General features: G+C 41.0%; 1 protein-coding gene and 1 pseudogene across 20 annotated transcripts in view; both read left to right on the top strand.

Moving 5' to 3' along the window:
• The window catches only part of PBRM1 (polybromo 1), a 115,371-nt gene that overhangs the window by 55,291 nt on the left and 41,620 nt on the right, over nt 1-18,460 (top strand). For all 20 annotated transcript variants that reach the window (XM_034658439.1, XM_034658451.1, XM_034658437.1 and 17 more), the window contains 4 exons: nt 775-1,051; nt 2,538-2,643; nt 6,935-7,577; nt 11,970-12,181. In XM_034658439.1, the coding sequence (XP_034514330.1) occupies nt 775-1,051; nt 2,538-2,643; nt 6,935-7,577; nt 11,970-12,181 (1,238 nt within the window). The remainder of the gene's footprint in view (nt 1-774; nt 1,052-2,537; nt 2,644-6,934; nt 7,578-11,969; nt 12,182-18,460) is intronic.
• Nucleotides 12,537-14,809, top strand: LOC105237511 (annotated as a pseudogene).

Here is an 18,460-nt window from a genome sequence, read left to right as displayed (position 1 = left end):
AATCTGTGGTCCCTTGACTTTGTTCCACACCACACACATCTGTTGCTTAGCATCACATCTCACTGGGAGAATTTGGAGAACAAGACAAGGACTCACATTCAAGGATGAAAATTTATTCAAGAGCTCAGGTGAACCACAGAGCATTTATTCCTTAAGCTAGGTTGGGATGTTGGAATAATGCCCATGGAGCTGGAGGAAGCAGGGACTGACCTTGACAAGATAAATGCAGGAGAGACTTGTACCCACGATAGAGACTGCAGTCTTGTAGATAGCCTCCCTTCGTTTCCTGGTCACCAGGAGATGGAGGTGTTTGGAGTGGTTGTCTTAAGAGATGGCACATTCTCTTTGAGTGTGATTGGTTTTATTTTGAAGTGAGGACTGTTAGTAACAGCAGGGAATCAGTAATTTTATTCCATTTTTGCTGTGTTCTTAAAAGCAAAAAAACATATTTCAACTGATAACAGAATTTCATTTTCTTTGGGTGTTAGAGAAGATTTTTTTTCAAGCGTTGCATTTCATAAATACTCTAAACAGGTTTGTCTGGTGTTCATTGGCTGCTCCTGCCAGAGTCACTATGTTTAAACTTTTTAGAAATTCTCCTATATTTGCTTATAGCTGCCAGCATGTTTACTGTGTTTGTGGCATATGTAATCAATAAATTGTAATCATTATGAAGCACCTTCCCACAAGATTAATTTTTCATTTCATGTTCATCCCTGTATGAAGAAAACTGAACCTCTTCTCATTTCTCCCCTTTTCTACCCCCGCCAACAGTAAAAAGAACATAAGAAAGCAGCGAATGAAAATCTTATTCAATGTTGTTCTTGAAGCTCGTGAGCCAGGTTCAGGCAGAAGACTTTGTGATCTGTTTATGGTTAAACCATCCAAAAAGGACTATCCTGACTATTATAAAATCATATTGGAGCCAATGGACTTGAAAATAATTGAACATAACATCCGCAATGACAAGTACGCAGGGGAAGAGGGAATGATAGAAGACATGAAGCTGATGTTCCGGAACGCCAGGCACTACAATGAGGAGGGCTCCCAGGTAAGGATGTATGGGAATCCTGCAGTGGGCACGTTTGCTTTGGGGTGCTGGTAGCATAATGCATTTTGAGAGACTGGATCTAGAGGCCTCCTTTAGGTTGCTCTTCTCAATGACTAGCTTAATGCTTTGTCTTTTCTTAATGGTTAAAATGGCAGTCCATTGCAAAAGTTAGAAGTTCATACTCTCTGTAAGCTGACATCCTGGATTTGAATCCTGCTCTGCCAGTCTCCATGTGAGTGACTTACCTTCTTCCGAGCCTCTTTCTCCCCATCTGTGCCCTTGAGATACTGATAGTACTTGCATCAGGGCTGTTGTAGGATTTAAACAAGAGAGCATACGCAGAGCACGTAGCACCCAAATGAAAGCCAGTGACAGTAAAGTCTTTGCTCTTTGTTACTACCCGCTATAGCCATACTTTTCTAGGGATAGTCCACAGAATGCCATGATTATATAAGAATCAGGATGTTCTCAGAAGGGCACTTCTAAATACATATACATGTATGTGAGATGATACAGTATTTGTCTTTCTCTGTCTGACTTATTTCAACTGGCATAATGCCCTTACAGTCCATCCGTATTGTCACAAATGGCAAGATTTCATTCTTTTTTTATGGCTAAATAATATTCTTCTCTGTGTGTGTGTGTGTGTGTGTGTGTGTGTGTGTGTGTGTGTGTGTGTTTATCCCTTCATCTATTGATGGACACTAGGTTGCTTCCATATCTTATTTATGGTAAATAATGCTGCAGTGAACATGGATGAGGGTGCATATACCTTTTCGAGCTTCCTTTATCTACTTTAAATCTCCAAGAAATAAAATAACTTAAAAATCATGTATTTCCTTTCTTGCTATTACACAATAAAGTAGGCACTGAGGGTACTTGTGATCAAACTCTCTATCATAGGGGAATGCAGCTATAGGGACCATTAGGTGAGTAACCTTGTTCTTGGCTACATATTACCACCCTTTGCTTAGTCTTCAAGGAGAGATCCTAAGCAGGGATTGTTGCTTTTCACAGATCAGAGGCCAGATTGTGAATTCAGACTGATATTAAATCCCATTTAACAGTATTTGAGGTATTGCTGCCCAACTATCATATACTTTTTAATTTTTATTTACCATTGAGCTAAGTCTGCTACCTTGAGGGTCTAAGTGGAAGAGAGATTTATGAAGAAAGCAACACATGTAATTATGTATGTGTTCAGAACTTCTGCAGAAATTTGCACTGATTCTACTGCAGTAGTTCTCAAACTTTAGCATGCACGTCTGCACATTAGAATCATCTGGAAAGCTTAAACAACAAACCGTTTGAGGCTGAGGCCCACCCCACAAAGATGCGATTTGGTTGCTCTCTAGTGATCTCAGGCTTTATGTCTTTAGTTCCCAACTGTACTAACCTGTGTTTTTAAAACTTCTTTATAGATGTGTGTTCTACTTCAAGAGAACGTTTTTTAGAAAATAATTTTAAATGTATTTATGGAATATAGGTGTACAATGACGCGCACATCCTGGAGAAGTTACTCAAGGATAAAAGGAAAGAGCTGGGCCCGCTGCCTGATGATGACGATGTGGCTTCTCCCAAACTCAAGCTGAGTAAGGCGGCCTCATGCTTGTTCCTCAGTCTAGTCTGTCAAGGGTAGATTACTGATTCACTGAAGTGATGTCTAGTTAAGTGGTGAATATGTTTGAATTCATGCTTTAGCAGGGAGTTGCTTTCCTCCTCTCAAGCACTCTCTGTATTTTAAGTACTGTGGAAAGCATGTGGGGAATAGATTATAAAGTCAGAGTTTTTGTTAACTCTGTAAATGCTATGGACATTTTGTAAATATTAAGTAGTAAGAATAGGTATTTTTTCCCTACAGTATGCCTTCAAGAGTGTAGTGGCAGATTTGGTTTTTTGTATGTTTGTTTGCTGAGTACTAGAATTAAAAGTGAATCCTAGCAGCAGATCGTAGACAGAATTTGAGAAGTTAGAGGCGCTCAGCCACGGTACTGTAAGTTAACTCCCTTGTCTTTTGAGTGTGGTCTGTGCATGGTGATTTTATTAGAACTATGAGGAGAGAAAAGACAACAAAAGCAGTTAATAGCATTGAGCTAAACAAGAGGTTTCTGCCTTACTTAAAATATGTAAATAAAATAAATACCAAGCAAATTAAAATGGTGTTGTCATATATTCTCTGGAACTGTATTGGCTGAAAGGGGGAAAACAGACCCTGCTTTTTTAATAGGAATTGACTATAAACTGAATATTATAATAGTTTTGGGTATGATTTATTGCTAAGTGATGATTCCTTCTTATTAAGGCATTTGTCTTTTCTTGGAATTGTAAAATCATGCAGAAGTTTTGCAGAAATGTAAATGTTTTATTCTACTTTTTATGGACACAGTGCCTTTTAAAAATAGAATTAATTCCAGGGGGCGCCTGACTGGCTCAGTCAGTGGAGCATGCAACTCTTGAACTCGGGGCTATGAGTTCAAGCCTCACGTGGGGTATAGAGATTACTTTAAAAAAACAAATTTAAGGGGCACCTGGGTCTCCATTCGGTTGAGCATCTGACTCTTGGTTACAGCTCAGGTCATGATCTTAGGGTCCTGGGTTCCAGCTTCACTAGGCTCTGTGCTCAGCGGGTACTGGTTAGGGGTTGGTGTCTGCTTGAGATCCTCTCCCTCTGCCCCTCCGCCCACTTGCATATGGTTTCTCTCTAAAATAAATCTATCTTTTTTAAAAAATTTAAAAAATAAATTTAAAAAGAGTTTACAAAAACAGAAGTGATTTCATAATTTGAGTTAGGAAATGATAGATAATTAACAGTAACTAACTATGTATAAATACACATATATTTTTTAAAGCTCAGGGAAAGGAAATTTTAACGTGTAATGTTGATTTCCTTTTCATTTCTCTATTTTGTATTATGAAAATTTTCAAACATATATGAAGAATGGTACAACAAAGCCCTGTATGTACCAGTTACTCAGCATTTCTCAAGATTGTGCCATACTTACTTCCTATATCCACTTTTCTCTCTCTCTTTTTTTTTGTTCTAAATTACTTTAAAGGAAATTCAGTCATGTCATTTCCTTTCTACATAGTTCAGTGCGCACCTCTAAATATGCAGGTATTTTCTTAAATAACCATGGAATCATTATTACACCTAACAAAATTAGCAGTTTATTGGTTTCATCTAATACCTGACAAATTTTCAAATTTTACTGCTTGTCTCACTAATGTATTTTTACAGTTGGTTTCTTCAAATCAGGACCTAATTAAGTTCTGTATATTATATTTGATTCTTATGCCCTCCATTCATAGTCTCGAACAGGCCCCTCCTTTTTTTTTTTTTTTTTAAGATTTTATTTATTTATTTGACAGACAGCCAGCGAGAGAGGGAACACAAGCAGAGGGAGTGGGAGAGGAAGAAGCAGGCTCCCAGCAGAGCAGGGAGTCTGACGCGGAGCTCAATCCCTGGACCCTGGGATCACGCCCTGGGCCGAAGGCAGACGCTTAAGGACTGAGCCACCCAGGTGCCCCCGGCCCCTCCTTTTTTAATCCTCATGCCATTGACTCTTCAGAAACCAGATCACTTTCTTGTACAGTTTCAAATTTTGGATTAATCAGTTCACTTCCTTGTGATATCAACTAACTTTTCTCTTTATTCTTCTCATTTCTTAAAAAATGGAAGTTTAGGGGTGCCTGGGTGGCACAGCGGTTAAGCGTCTGCCTTCGGCTCAGGGCGTGATCCCGGCGTTACGGGATCGAGCCCCACATCAGCTCCTCCGCTATGAGCCTGCTTCTTCCTCTCCCACTCCCCCTGCTTGTGTTCCCTCTCTCGCTGGCTGTCTCTATCTCTGTCGAATAAATAAATAAAATCTTTTAAAAAAAAAATGGAAGTTTACTCCAGAGGCTTGATTAGATTCATTATCAGCGTGGCGAGGATGCTTGCTTAATAACGTAATAGGTTTTCCACACTTAACGTTGCATCACTCCTTGGAGCAATGTCTGGTTGAGGTAGAATCTAAATAAGGTCTACATACCACACTTGATTGATATTTCTTTTAATCTGTAAATCCCCCTCCCCTCTTTCTTTTTTTCTTTTGCAGTTTATTTGTTGAAGAAATTGGGGCTGCACTGTAGCTTCCCACAGTCTGGGCTTTGCTAATTGCGTCCTTTTGCTATAGTTTACATGTTCTGGAATCCTTGGTATTTCCTCAAATTGGTAGTTGGAGCAAGTGGCTTGATCAGATTTTAATTAGATTTGATCCTCATCCCTTCCTTTTGGCACAAAAACCAGCTTCAGAGGTAGTGAATGGTCTTCCGTTGGTTGGCCCTGTAATAGCTGTCGTTTCTCCCACGTGGTAACAGCTATTGATGCTGACTCCATTAATTCATTAAAGAGGTATAAAGCAACAATAGTCTGATTTTATCATTCCTTACTCATTTATCAACTGGAATACTTCTTTTTTTTTTTTTTAAGATTTTATTTATTCATTCGACAGAGATAGAGACAGCCAGCAAGAGAGGGAACACAAGCAGGGGGGGTGGGAGAGGAAGAAGCAGGCTCCCAGCGGAGGAGCCTGATGTGGGGCTCGATCCCATAACGCCGGGATCACGCCCTGAGCCGAAGGCAGACGCTTAACCGGTATGCCACCCAGGCGCCCTCAACTGGAATACTTCTATATAGAGAAACTTTGCCTCATCCAATATTTGGTTACCCAGTAGTACAATTTTTGCTTGTTTGTCTTGTTTTGTTTTGGGTTTTTTGAAGGGATAAAAGATAGATTCCTCCCCCGCTTTGTTTTCCAGTTTTCAAAACAATGCATTGGTTTACCAGTATCCTCGACCATTTACCCAGTTCGTTTATTCGTTTTTCTGTCATTAGAGCTACTAAATTTAGACGTGTTGCTGAGTTTTAACTCATTGCAGTTATTGTCCTTATTGATGCTCCTGTTGTCCCAGGCTGGCTGCTATGTTCTACTGACATGACCACAGTAAGAAGGCATTGTGACAGATTCTTTAACTGTCTGGTGTTTCAGGATACACAAGGCTCATCTTGTGCCAACTGCGAGTCAGCCATTTGCTAAGGAGCTACTGGTGTTAGCATTTAAAATCTGTATTTCAGAATTATGGTCAATATAGTCAAACTACATAGGGTTATACTGCTACTTGATTGGTCATTGTTTCCAGGATTTTCAGTGGACAGAATTAGGAAATTTGGTGCATGTTTGTATTATATTTAAAGATAAAATACATCATAAGTTCATAATGATACTCTTAACTGAGATTTATGGCTACAAGATTTTTATTCAGTGTTCTGTTTTAACATCTGTATCTCTTTTTCTCCTGTGATAAAAATCTCAGTTCTTGGGGCACCTGGGTGGTTCAGTCAGTTAAGCGTCTGCCTTTGGCTCAGGTCATGATCTCAGGGTCCTGGGATTGAGCCCCTCGTTAGGCTCCCTGGTCAGCGGGGAGTGTGTTTCTCCCTCTCCCTCTGCCCCTCCCTCCACTCATGCTCTCCCTCTCGCTCTCTCTCTCTAATCAATAAGTAAAATCTTTAAAAAATGTCTCAGTTCTCAAAGATGCTACAGGTGATAGAATTAGAATGTCACATAGCTGTTCATTTGCTTTATTCTACCTTATTCACAACTATCTCAACATGATAGTACTTATTACTTTCTCACTAAAAATATGATTACTGAAAGCAGTTTAAATTTGTTTCCAGTTTTTTCTTTGTCCATAAGATATACTTCACTAGAGACGTGTTAATTAAATTGTTTTACAAATCATTGGGAGTACTCCCATTTCTTATGATTATGCTTTACCAACTGTATACAAATTTGGGTTAATTTATTTCATTTTATTCATTTAACATTAAATCTCTTCCTTTAGGTAGGAAGAGTGGAATTTCTCCTAAAAAATCAAAATACATGACTCCAATGCAGCAGAAACTAAATGAAGTCTATGAAGCTGTAAAGAACTATACTGATAAGAGGGGTCGCCGCCTCAGTGCCATATTTCTGAGGCTTCCCTCTAGGTCTGAGCTGCCTGACTACTATCTGACCATTAAAAAGCCCATGGACATGGAAAAAATTCGAAGTCACATGATGGCCAACAAATACCAAGATATAGACTCCATGGTTGAGGACTTTGTCATGATGTTTAACAATGCCTGTACATACAACGAGCCTGAGTCTTTGATCTACAAAGATGCCCTTGTCCTGCACAAGGTCCTGCTTGAAACTCGGAGAGACCTGGAGGGAGATGAGGACTCTCATGTCCCAAATGTGACCTTGCTGATTCAAGAACTTATTCACAATCTTTTTGTGTCGGTCATGAGTCATCAAGATGATGAAGGAAGGTGCTACAGTGATTCCTTAGCAGAAATTCCTGCTGTGGATCCCAGCTTCCCAAACAAGCCTCCTCTTACTTTTGACATAATTAGAAAGAATGTTGAAAATAATCGCTACCGGCGGCTCGATTTATTTCAAGAGCATATGTTTGAAGTCTTAGAAAGGGCAAGAAGGATGAATCGGTAGGTTTTCAAAGCAATTTCTTTTTGAGAAGGTGTGATATTTAATGCAAAACAGAAGAAAATTCTGCTTTGATACACTTTTTCAGCTTAGGTACATGGTTACAGTTGGTGGGGTGCTGTTTTGAGTTCTTATTTGCCACAACTTCTAGAGAGGAAGCATATGCTGTGGGGGAGAGCAGGCACACTAGTGAATCATCTAGGTCAGGGCCAGTGAGAAAGAATACAGGATAAATTTGCTGTTGAAAAGCATGAACTCTTAAAATATAGCCTTTTATAGAACATGTTTTTTTCAAGGATAAAGTGCTTATAATTAGGAATAGTAATGTGATTTTTTTTAAAGTTTGAGTTCAATCCAAGCATGCTTTGAATAAATTAAAATAGCTCTTTAATTATTGCTCTGAGGTTAGCCAATTTAAATTTGGTCACCATTTCCAGTTCCTAAAAAGGATTTTTTTTTTTAATCTCAGATTTCTCACTTTTAAGTGCCTTTTGCAGATATTAAATGTACTAAAAGACGCAATCAAATTTAAATTTCCATCAAACTTAAATTCGCTTTTAATTTTGATCTGTGTTATATCTTCGCCATGCAAGAATGGTATAATTGACTCTTAAAACAATTTCAGTTCATCAGTTAAACAGTGTGTCTTCTGTGTGCTCTTAGAGTCACTTGGGGGAACATAAAAATTTAAAGTTACAGACACTGCCTTCCTGGAACTTCAAGTCTACCATGATGAAAGGAGACTTTTAGGCAGTGGGTGTAGAGTAATTCCAGCTGGGGAATCTGGTGCAGCCTGCCTTTGACGCTGGATCTTGAAAGAGAAATTAGTGGTAATGTTTGCTATTCCTATTAAGCACCTGCTCTTTCTAAAGCACCAGACAAAACACTTTATCTAGATAATCTCTAACCCTTATAATAGCCATTCTATGGGATAATTTCCCACTTTGCATTTGAAGAAGTGCACGGACAGAGGTAAGTTGCCTAAAGTCACACAACTAGTAAGTGGAGCGACTCATCTTAATCCCCACTGCAGAGCCAGTCACTGAAACACCAGTCACGGAGCCCAGCCGTAGATGATCGGGCTTGTGCCCTGTGCTCTAAGAGCTCAAAGTCTGACAGTCGGGTTAAGACGTATGCTTAGGGAAAAATAATTCCAGGCATGAGACAATGTATAACAACTTGATAATATAGTAAAGATGATGGAGTAGGAGCTCTGTGCTAGAGTTCTGAGAAGACCTGAGGCATCAGGGTGGGATGTAGATAAGGCAAGTGGTTTGAGTGAAGGCAGGGGTTAGGAAATGAATGTGGTGTGTCCAAGAGACAGGTGGAGTTGGGGTCAGATTGGAGAGCCGCTCCAGTGACACATTTAGGAAATGGTCCTTAGTGTTCAACAGTGGAGATGGAAATGAGAAAGATGGGGAGACAGCTTGCAGTCAAAATGTTACATTCTTTATTTTCACTTATTCAACAAATGTTAATTGAGTGGCTACCAGTTATAAGCATGTTCTAGATACTTGGGATACACCAGTGGGCAAGACATACAAATCCTCTTTCATGGAGCTTAGACTTCATTTTTGTTCTCGGTTTTCTTAAATAGTCCTTAAGTCTAAAGTCACTCCTCTCCTCCACCTCTGCCCTGCCTCCGTGACTTCTTGGGGTTAGTTCTGTGAGTCTTCCAAAAGTGCATTTGTCTCTTAGATCATTAGCAGCTTTGTTTATCTTATATACATGATGTGTCTGTTTTAAGAATTAAGCAGATTTGTGGGGCGCCTGGGTGGCACAGCGGTTAAGCATGTGCCTTCGGCTCAGGGCGTGATCCCGCCATTATGGGATCGAGCCCCACGTCAGGCTCCTCCTCTATGAGCCTGCTTCTCCCTCTCCCACTCCCCCTGCTTGTGTTCTCTCTCTCGCTGGCTGTCTCTATCTCTGTCAAATAAATAAATAAATAATCTTTAAAAAAAAAAAAAAAAGAATTAAGCAGATTTGTATCTCTAGGAAATGAGCTCTTTTCATTCTCCCATTGTTGACATGATTGATATTTGCTTTTGAGGCCTGGAAGGTAGAGTCTTGGGTGCATTTATTTACATGAGGCAGTGATGAATTTCACTCTTGTGCCCAGAGCCTTGCAAAACTAAGGGAAGCCATTTTTTATCTTTGCGAATGAAGGTTGTATTATGACTGTTTCAGTACTTAAGCGTAACCCCATGCCGCTGAAGTGGGGATGCATCAGTTTAGTGAATGATAAACCATCGTTTTATCTGTTGTGCCAGTAATGAAGATAGATACCTCAGAAATACTAAGTTCATGAATTTAATGAAGTCCATATGTACTAGATTTCTATGTTGATCTCCAGTGGTGCTCAAGCTTCTTCACACTCACCCCTACCCACCACTGCCATTCAACATCACCTAGGACCTCACACCCAGAAACGGAGTCTGAAAAGTGAGGCATAGAGAGGTTCATTCAGGGGACAGTGGTTTGTCCATCAGCAGTATTCAGTAACAGCACAGCAGTGACTCATGCCAGTTAGCTGCTGGCTTTCCTAACCTGCTGACACCATTCCTGAGCTCAGTTCTCTGACTGCCTTATAGGAAGGGGGACCCTCAGGAAGACAAGGACAAGGGAAGCACTGAGAGCTTCCTGTACTTTATTTCATTCTACTGAATGACTGCCTTATAAAGATTACCCATCAGCCAAGGGGAATAAGAGTTATTTTCTTTTTCCATTTTGAGTTTTTGTTCTTGTGCATGCAGGCAGCACTGAGACTCTTAGATTAATAAGTTCTTCATATTACTTTGTTTAAATAAAACAGGAAAGATAAGTCAGATTTTTAATGGCTGTGTACAGAACTTGCATTTACTAAACAACATCACCTAATGGAATTACAGATCTGCCCTTCCAGTGTAACAGGGATTACCAAAAGTGCGTTTTCACTTTTAATTTTATACTTAAAATTGTAAGCTGTTATAAAATGAATTTTAATATCAAGTGAACAGTCTTAAAACCTCTGTTCAGAAAACAGGCATCAAGGGGCACCTGGGTGGCTTAGTCGTTAGGTGTCTGCCTTCAGCTCAGGGCATGATCCCAGGGTTCTGGGATCGAGCCCCACATCGGGCTCCTCTGCTGGGAGCCTGCTTCTTCCTCTCCCACTCCCCGTGCTTGTGTTCCCTCTCTCGCTAGCTGTCTTTCTTTCTGTCAAATAAATAAAATCTTAAAAAAAAAAAAAACAGGCATCAAAATAATATTATAGGAGTTTCTTTCCTTGACCAGTTTTATTGCTTTCCTTCAAGTATTAGCATTTCTGTAACCTGAAAAGATTTTTAAAACCTTTCCAGAAACATTTAGTTTGTTATTGGCAGTGTTTTTGGATTGTTTTCCAGTTCACCTTTGCTGATGGGGAGAAGCATTCTGGAGGCTTCATTAAAATGTGATGCTCTGGTGGTGGGTATCAGCAGGCGGCTGAGTGGGCTTGCCACGCCTGCCACGCCATCTCTGACCAGAATGTGTCCATAGCTGCTGCTAAGGCTATGTCTGTGGTTACCTTTGTGAATCATTTTTCAGGCCCTGGTATTCCTAGTTAATAGAATTATGTTTAAGCCATCTTCAGACCACAGTGGATTGGAGATAGTAAAAAAAATTTCTTTCTAAATTCTGAAGCTGATTTTGCCCAGTCGTGTCCTCATATTCTGTAAATGAGGAAAGAGTCTTTAAAAAGTTTTCAGTGTGGCAGATCATTTTTTCCCCATCTTTCTCTGTGTTGCCTCTGCTGGCTTCCCAGCATTAGGTAGTCATTTCTGGGAAACTAACATGAATACTGACTCTGAGTCCTGTAACTGTTACAGGATGGATGCCCTTATGACTTCGTACTTTAGGGTCAAATATTTGCTGGGGCCTACCAGCCGTAAGCAAGCATGATAGAGATTCAAAAAGAAGAAAGTGGACATTGCCTAAAACTTTAAGTCAATGCTTTATATAATGTGTTGGTCCCTCATTTAAGAGAAAGTAAAAATTAATCCAAGGATTAGATACAAGTAAGTGTCGTATATGGTGTGGAGCCTCAGTGTGGTCCTTGATTGTGGCAGCCCCCTTCTGTTGCCAGAATCAATGGATATGTGAGCCCTGTTTCTCCCCAGAAAACTGTATGAGGCCTTTTCCTTTACATGTGCTGTGCAAGCAGTGAACCTTAAGGACTAGGAAACTGGTGGGCACGAGGCTTACTGAGGTAAAACGGCACTTCAGATTCTGTTCTAGAACTTGAAGGAGATGCCTTGCTGTACAGAAGTACCATTATATCCGTTAACGTGTTACGGAAGCTTTGGGTAGAGTTAAACATGTAACTGAGGTGTGTGAGGAAGCGGCTTGTGTGTCAATGGGTACTCTTGATGCCCTTACAGGACAGACTCCGAAATCTATGAGGACGCAGTTGAACTGCAGCAGTTTTTTATTAAAATTCGTGATGAACTCTGCAAAAATGGAGAGATCCTGCTTTCACCAGCACTCAGCTATACCACAAAGCATTTGCATAATGATGTAGAGAAGGAGAAAAAGGAAAAATTGCCAAAAGAACTAGAGGAAGATAAACTAAAACGAGAAGAAGAAAAAAGAGGTGGGTTTCTTTTCATTTTATTAAGTATGAAGAAATACTATACTCTGTTCTAGCCCTGGCTCTCCTGGCTAGCTGTGGGGATGAATCCTGTCTGTGTGAATGTGGACTTTTTTCAGAATGGACATGTTGAGATAGAAATGCTTTTATCATCATCGGTTTGGTCATCAAACTGTTGAAAATTGGAAGCGCTGTGTGACCGAGCTGTTGCCCTAGTGTTTCAGGAACAGTTAACTCACTGGAGTGGGAGCTCACCAGGTCGAAATAGTACTGGCAGATAAAACCTGCAGGGCCTGTCTGGAGCTGAGAGTGTTCTCAGCAGTGAGTGCATCAAGGTTCTGCCCTGTCATGTAGCAGGATGGCTTTCCCCCTGCAGACTCGGGCCAGAGTAGATAGTATTTTGGCTGAACCACAATACTAGGAGGAAATTTTTATTTTCATTGTATTAACCCAAAAATGTTACTTTGAGTCACTTGTCAGAATTTAGAAATATTTTGACAGTGGGAACTTTTATTAGAAATTTGATCATTTCTGGACTCACTGGAGTCACCGTCATGGCCAGCCTGCTAGCGTCGGCGCCAGGGGTGCTGCTGGTATCACCGGCACCGCCGTGCCACTGCCCCACAAGGACGCAGAGCACATGGCCCACTTCGTGACATGCATCTGTGACTGGGGCGCACTGGCCACACTCTCCACGGAGGAGGCAGTGCATGGCTAGGCCTTCGTTGACGTCTTCTCACTCAGCGACGGGCCCCCAGGCGTGGGCAGCAGCGTGCCCTGCTCCTGCCCGAGCCCACTGCTGCAGTTGGTGGGCAACCCTCAGGAAAATCCACATGCTACACCAGCCGCGTCTTTGGCATAGACTGACTTCTGCAGGAAGCAAGTATTTGATCCCCACGGTCCCCTCTCTGCTCACATAATGCTGTCAGGAACTGTTACTAATGTGAATGAAATGGAAATGGACTTTGCCAGGCATTCACTGTTCATCCAGCACCCTGACATGAAAACCTGGCCTTCCAGCCATAATTGGTTCTTTGCTAAGTTGAATTTAACCAACATCTGGATCCTGGACCACTTTGGTGGACCAAAAATAGTGATACCTGAAAATACTATAATGTCACATTTTAGCAAACTAGAATGCAGCAAATTTAACAACACCAATGAGCTTGCCTCGGATGCTTCATACAGGCTTTAAGGGCTTCATGTTTCTCTGTGAAACACTTTCCAGCTTCACCAGTTTTCTTTCACATGCTGGTTTGTTTGCTTGCCTGCTTATTTGCTTACAAAGTAGAGTTGGACTATTCCTGGATTTCTTGGAAGATGCGGTTGTTAGATTTTTTTTTTCATAATTTGAAGTCATTTTCATAGAGGTATGTCTTTCATTATAAGTATTTTTCCATATAATTTTCCGGCGGTGCTCCTTTGAAGAGGACTGCCCATTGGCGTTTGAAGGTACTCAAAGATGTGTCCTTAATTCCTGGAAGCCGTTGTGCTAGAGAGAGGGCCTCACGCACCCACTGCTGCGCCTGTGCCACCCGAGCCTGTGCGCCTGCACACATGTGGCCGAGATAGACCGTGGTGAGACGCAAATAGAACTTCCTCCTCGTGGTCCATCTGTGTCTGACGGGCCTGGGTGTTGTTGATCCAACATAGGGCAAAACCATTTCTTATAAAGAACTTCTCTTTTCACTTTTCAAATCTAGAGGGATAATTACCTAGAACAAAAGAAGCTCATAAAATGTTTCCTGAATTTGATTTCCCCACCTAAATGGACACGGCATAATCAGTGTCCTCCATTCGAAGCACACACATATACACATGTGCACATTATTTTATTTTCTATTTTGCCCTCAAATGGGCTTGCAGAAGAAAAAAGGAAGATGCAGGGAATTTTGCATAAGTCATTTCCACTGTTCTTTTGTAAGTAGAGTTTCCTGGACATGGACCAGCTTAAGCCAGGCCCCAAACCTCCTGCTCCCAAGTGCACTCAGTAGCTTTTTAAGCAGTGCTGCTCTCATCAGTTGCCTAAGGCTTCCTCAACTGCTGTAAATCTTTAAATAGCTCCTGTGCTGTTACTACCTAAATGAGGTCATCAGGGAGAAGATAACATGACTTTTAAAAAAATCACATTTCTTCAGAAAAGAAGAAACCGTTTGGTTTAATTACCTGTATACGTGATTTCAGAAGATGATACAAGGTCCCTCGTAAAGAGGTATGTCAGGAACCGAGCTGCTGAATCTTTCAATGGTTAAGAGGAAGGAAGTTGAATACTAGTCATTATGTTTGAAAACTACAAAGTGAACTAACTTTTTTTTTTTTTTTAAGATTTTATTTATTTGACAGAGAGCGAGCAAGCACAAGCAGGGGGAGCGGCAGGCAGAGGGAGAAGGAGACTGCCCACTGAGCAGGGAGCCCAACTCAGGACTCGATCCCAGGACCCTGGGATCGTGTCCTGAGCCGAAGGCAGATCCTTAACCGACTGAGCCACCCACGCGCACCAAAGTGAACTTTCCTAAAATCCAGCAAACAGTTTCTCTTTAAGAAAAATGATTTAGGGGTGCCTGGATGGCTCAGTTGGTTAAGCATACTACTTTTGATCCTTGGCTCAGGTCATGAATTCAGAGTCTTGATCGAGCCCCACATCAGGTTCAGTGAGGAGTCTGCTTGAGATTCTCCCTTTCCCTCTGCCCCTTCCCCTGCTTGCTCTCACTCTCTCTCTTAAAAAGAAAAACAAGAAAAATGATTTCTATTAAACTGAGTAAAATCAGTTTTTTCTTCAAAATTCAAAGCATTATTTTACTGAGAAAGAAATGTGATCATTTCTTGTAAAGTTTTTATCATTATTCTTTATTTTCATGAGGTACTTTTTTTGCGCATAGTTGACACACAGTGTTACATTAATTTCAGGTGTATTTCTTATAAAGTTTGAGTTTACATACATACCTAGGATTGTGATTTTCCAAGAGTTATATTAGTCTTTAGCATCACATTTGCTTAGGGCTTTTTTTTCCGTAGGCAAGAAAACAAAATAAAGTTGATTTGAAGCAAATTCTCATACGCAATGACGTACGCAAAGAAGAGAAAGGAACCTGGTTGTCAAGAATAATTTACCAGCGTAAGGCTAGCCGCACAGAACCTGGCCACTTTGCCGCCAGAGGGGATGTACTCATTCAGAATGATGAGAGCTTGTGGGGTCGGGGGGTGTCTTTGCCAGCTAAAAGTGATCAAGGCAGAGATGAATGGGGTAGACCTGCAGCTTTGCTAGCCAAGATTACAGTTGAGGTTGAGGAATATCCTGGAAAGTAGCCATGGAAGGTCTGAGATAGCTCTCACACATTCTTGGCCGACTGAAACTGTGCCTCTGTGAGGGAGATGGAAGAACCTAATGAAAGCAAAATACAAACGATACTTGAAAATCGATTAAAACTTTGAATGCGTCCCCCAAGCCACATGCACATCAGTCAGCAGAGGGTGAGTCCTTATGGATTTGAGGTGTTCGAGGACGATCTTCATCTGAATCATTGGCTGACCATTGGCTAAGCAGACCTTGGAGCAAACTCTCATTCCGTGTGTCCTAGTATACTTATACTGGGAGTCTCAGAGGACAGAAGAGAAAGGGGGAGAAAAATACTTGAAATGGCTGAATACTTCAAATTTGAAGGAAAACATTAACCTACAGCTCTAAGAACACTAAGAAAACACAAGGAAAACCACCTCTAGATTCAGCTGTTGAAAGAGAAAATCTTGAAAGCAGCAAAACATCTTATCATGTCCAAGAAAACAATACTATGATAATGGCTCATAAGAAATAATGGAGGCCAGAAAGCTGTGACATGATACACAAAGTGCTGAAAGGGACAAGAACCGAGTAAACCAGAATATCCAGTGAAACTACCCTTCAAAAATGAAGCTGAAATAAGACATTCCTAGATAAGCAAAAACAGAATTCACTGCTGGCAGATCTTCCCTGTAAGACATACTGAAGGAAGAGCTTCAGGCCAAAAGAAACCACCACCAGATGGTTGGCTCGAATCCGCAGGAAGGACTGAAGAGTAGTGGAAATGGTAAATATGTGGGTAAATATAAAAGACTGTCTCTATTTTTTCACTTTTCTTCTCTTAATTTCTTCAGAAAACATGAGGTTTAAAGAAGTAGTTTCAACGTCACCATTAGGTTTACAGCATTTATAGAAGTATCATATATGGCAACAGTAGCACAAAGGAATGGAGCTCTTTGGGAGCAAAGCTGCGCTATTTAGCAAAATCAAGTCAGGCTCAGCCTGAAGGAAATGGTAATAAGTTAAAGAAGGGTACCAAGGTTTGCTCTCTGAACAGAATGGGATTTAGACCAGGAGTCAGCAACAGAAAGAAATCTGGAAAATCCCCAAATATTTGGAAATGAAATGGTTCACTTCTAAGTAACCCATGGATCAAAGAAGATATCACAAGGACAATTAGAAAAAACTTGAACTGAATGCAAATGAAAACAATGTATTAAAACTTATGGGATATATCTAAAGCAGTTCATAGGGAGAAACTTATAGCTTTAAATACATATACTGAAAGGAGTTAAGCTCTAAAATAAGTATATGTCTCCGTCTTGAGAAGTTAGGAAGAAAGGCCAATCAAACCTGAAGGAAGTAGAGGAAATAATAAAAATCAGGATGGAAATCAATGAAAGAAGAAACAGAAAATGCCAGTGCTGTAATGGCTATGACATTTGAGACAATCCATGTTGTTAGTACTGACAAAATTTTGTATACTTGGGCTTTTTTTTTTCTTCAAGTTTTATTGACATTTTTCCTGGCAATGCAAAATTAGTGACAGCTGCGTCTTGAATAACTATAAGGCTGTTCTCGAAATGTGGCCTCCAGGCAAGCAGCAGCAGCATCACCTGAGAACTGGTGAGAAATGCAAATTCTCAGGGCGCCTGGGTGGCTCAGTCAGTTAAGCGTCAGACTCTTGATTTCAGCTCAGGTCTTGATCTCAGGGTTGTGAGTTAAGCCCCACTTTAGGCTCCACATCCACTCTGGGCATGGAGCCTACTTAAAAAAATGAAGAAAAGAAATGCAAATTTCTCAGGTCCCACTCCAGACCTACCAATTCAGAAACTCTCGAGGGTAGGACCCAACAGTCTGTGTTTCACCGAGTCCTGTGGGTGGTTCTGATGCACACTTAGTTGTGGGCATTGCTGCTGTAAGGCTTTAGATCTAACAGGAGCAGGAGCTTATGGCAGTGCCTGCTGTCTTGCTTCTTGGTGGATTAGCAATGATACGTGAACCCATTATGTACCTTGGTACTGACATTTGAAAAACTGTTGGTCACTGCCCTTGATTGATCCTTTGTTACCAGGAAATATTTCCAGCATTTAATCTGGAAAAAGGCATATGGTAGGAAAGCAGAGCCACATAGAGAAAAAGGCAGTAGGAAATGTTCGTTCCTTTCCCATGGCTGTGCCTATCTCAGGAGCCTGCAGGCCTTTGCTGACGAGAGGAAAGGGAGCCCTGCTGCACAGAGCTGCTTTCTAAGGCTGCCAAGAGCAGCCCTGTTAACACTTCTTTTTTTTCCATCAACTCAGGGACTATATTTCCCAGCGGTGGGACTGGAAATAGGTAAGAAGTGGTGCTTTGCCATACAACGTGAAGTAAGCACTAGAATACTCGAGTGAGTAGGAAGGGGGGGTTACCCAGAGGCTCATTGTAACTTGTTATTACTAGCCATGAGAGAACTGTAGTCTGCTTCAGATCATCCTATGTCGGGTCACTTAATGCATATTAAAAAGACAGCAAACCACCAGAAGGTAGTATAGTGGTTATATGTCAGTCAGCCCTCTTTGTCTTTAAGCCATAGGAGGAGGTTTCTTAATAATGATGGAAATTGAGGGAAACTAGAAGATCTCATGCACCGTGTTTTTGTATTAAGTGCCAGAACTAATTACTCATACAAGGGAAGCAAGCAAAGGTGAAAGAACATGGAGGCCTTTCACTTTAACGTGGCAGGTTGTACAGATGCCTACTGCTAGTACCTCCCAAAACACCTCTAAGATGATGGAAAGGGGATTTTAAAGCAAAACAAAAGACAAAATGTAAAGCTTCCCCTTTAATGTAAAGTTCCCCTTCCTCAAAAAAAGAGAAGGGAAGCAATGGAAAAGGAGATGGTGGCAATAAGAATTTGGGTAAGTTGCTGACACTGGCTTCCCTGCCAGCATCTGATGAAGACCTTAAGTAGGCCTGTGCCTGTCTAGAGTGGCACAGGGATTAGAGCAGCAGGTACTCCTGCAAAT

Source organism: Ailuropoda melanoleuca, chromosome 4 (genome assembly GCF_002007445.2).
Source record: "Ailuropoda melanoleuca isolate Jingjing chromosome 4, ASM200744v2, whole genome shotgun sequence".
Taxonomy (NCBI): Eukaryota; Metazoa; Chordata; class Mammalia; order Carnivora; family Ursidae; genus Ailuropoda; species Ailuropoda melanoleuca.
The sequence above is the reverse complement of the archived record's forward strand: the minus strand, read 5'-3'. Positions and strand labels throughout refer to the sequence as shown.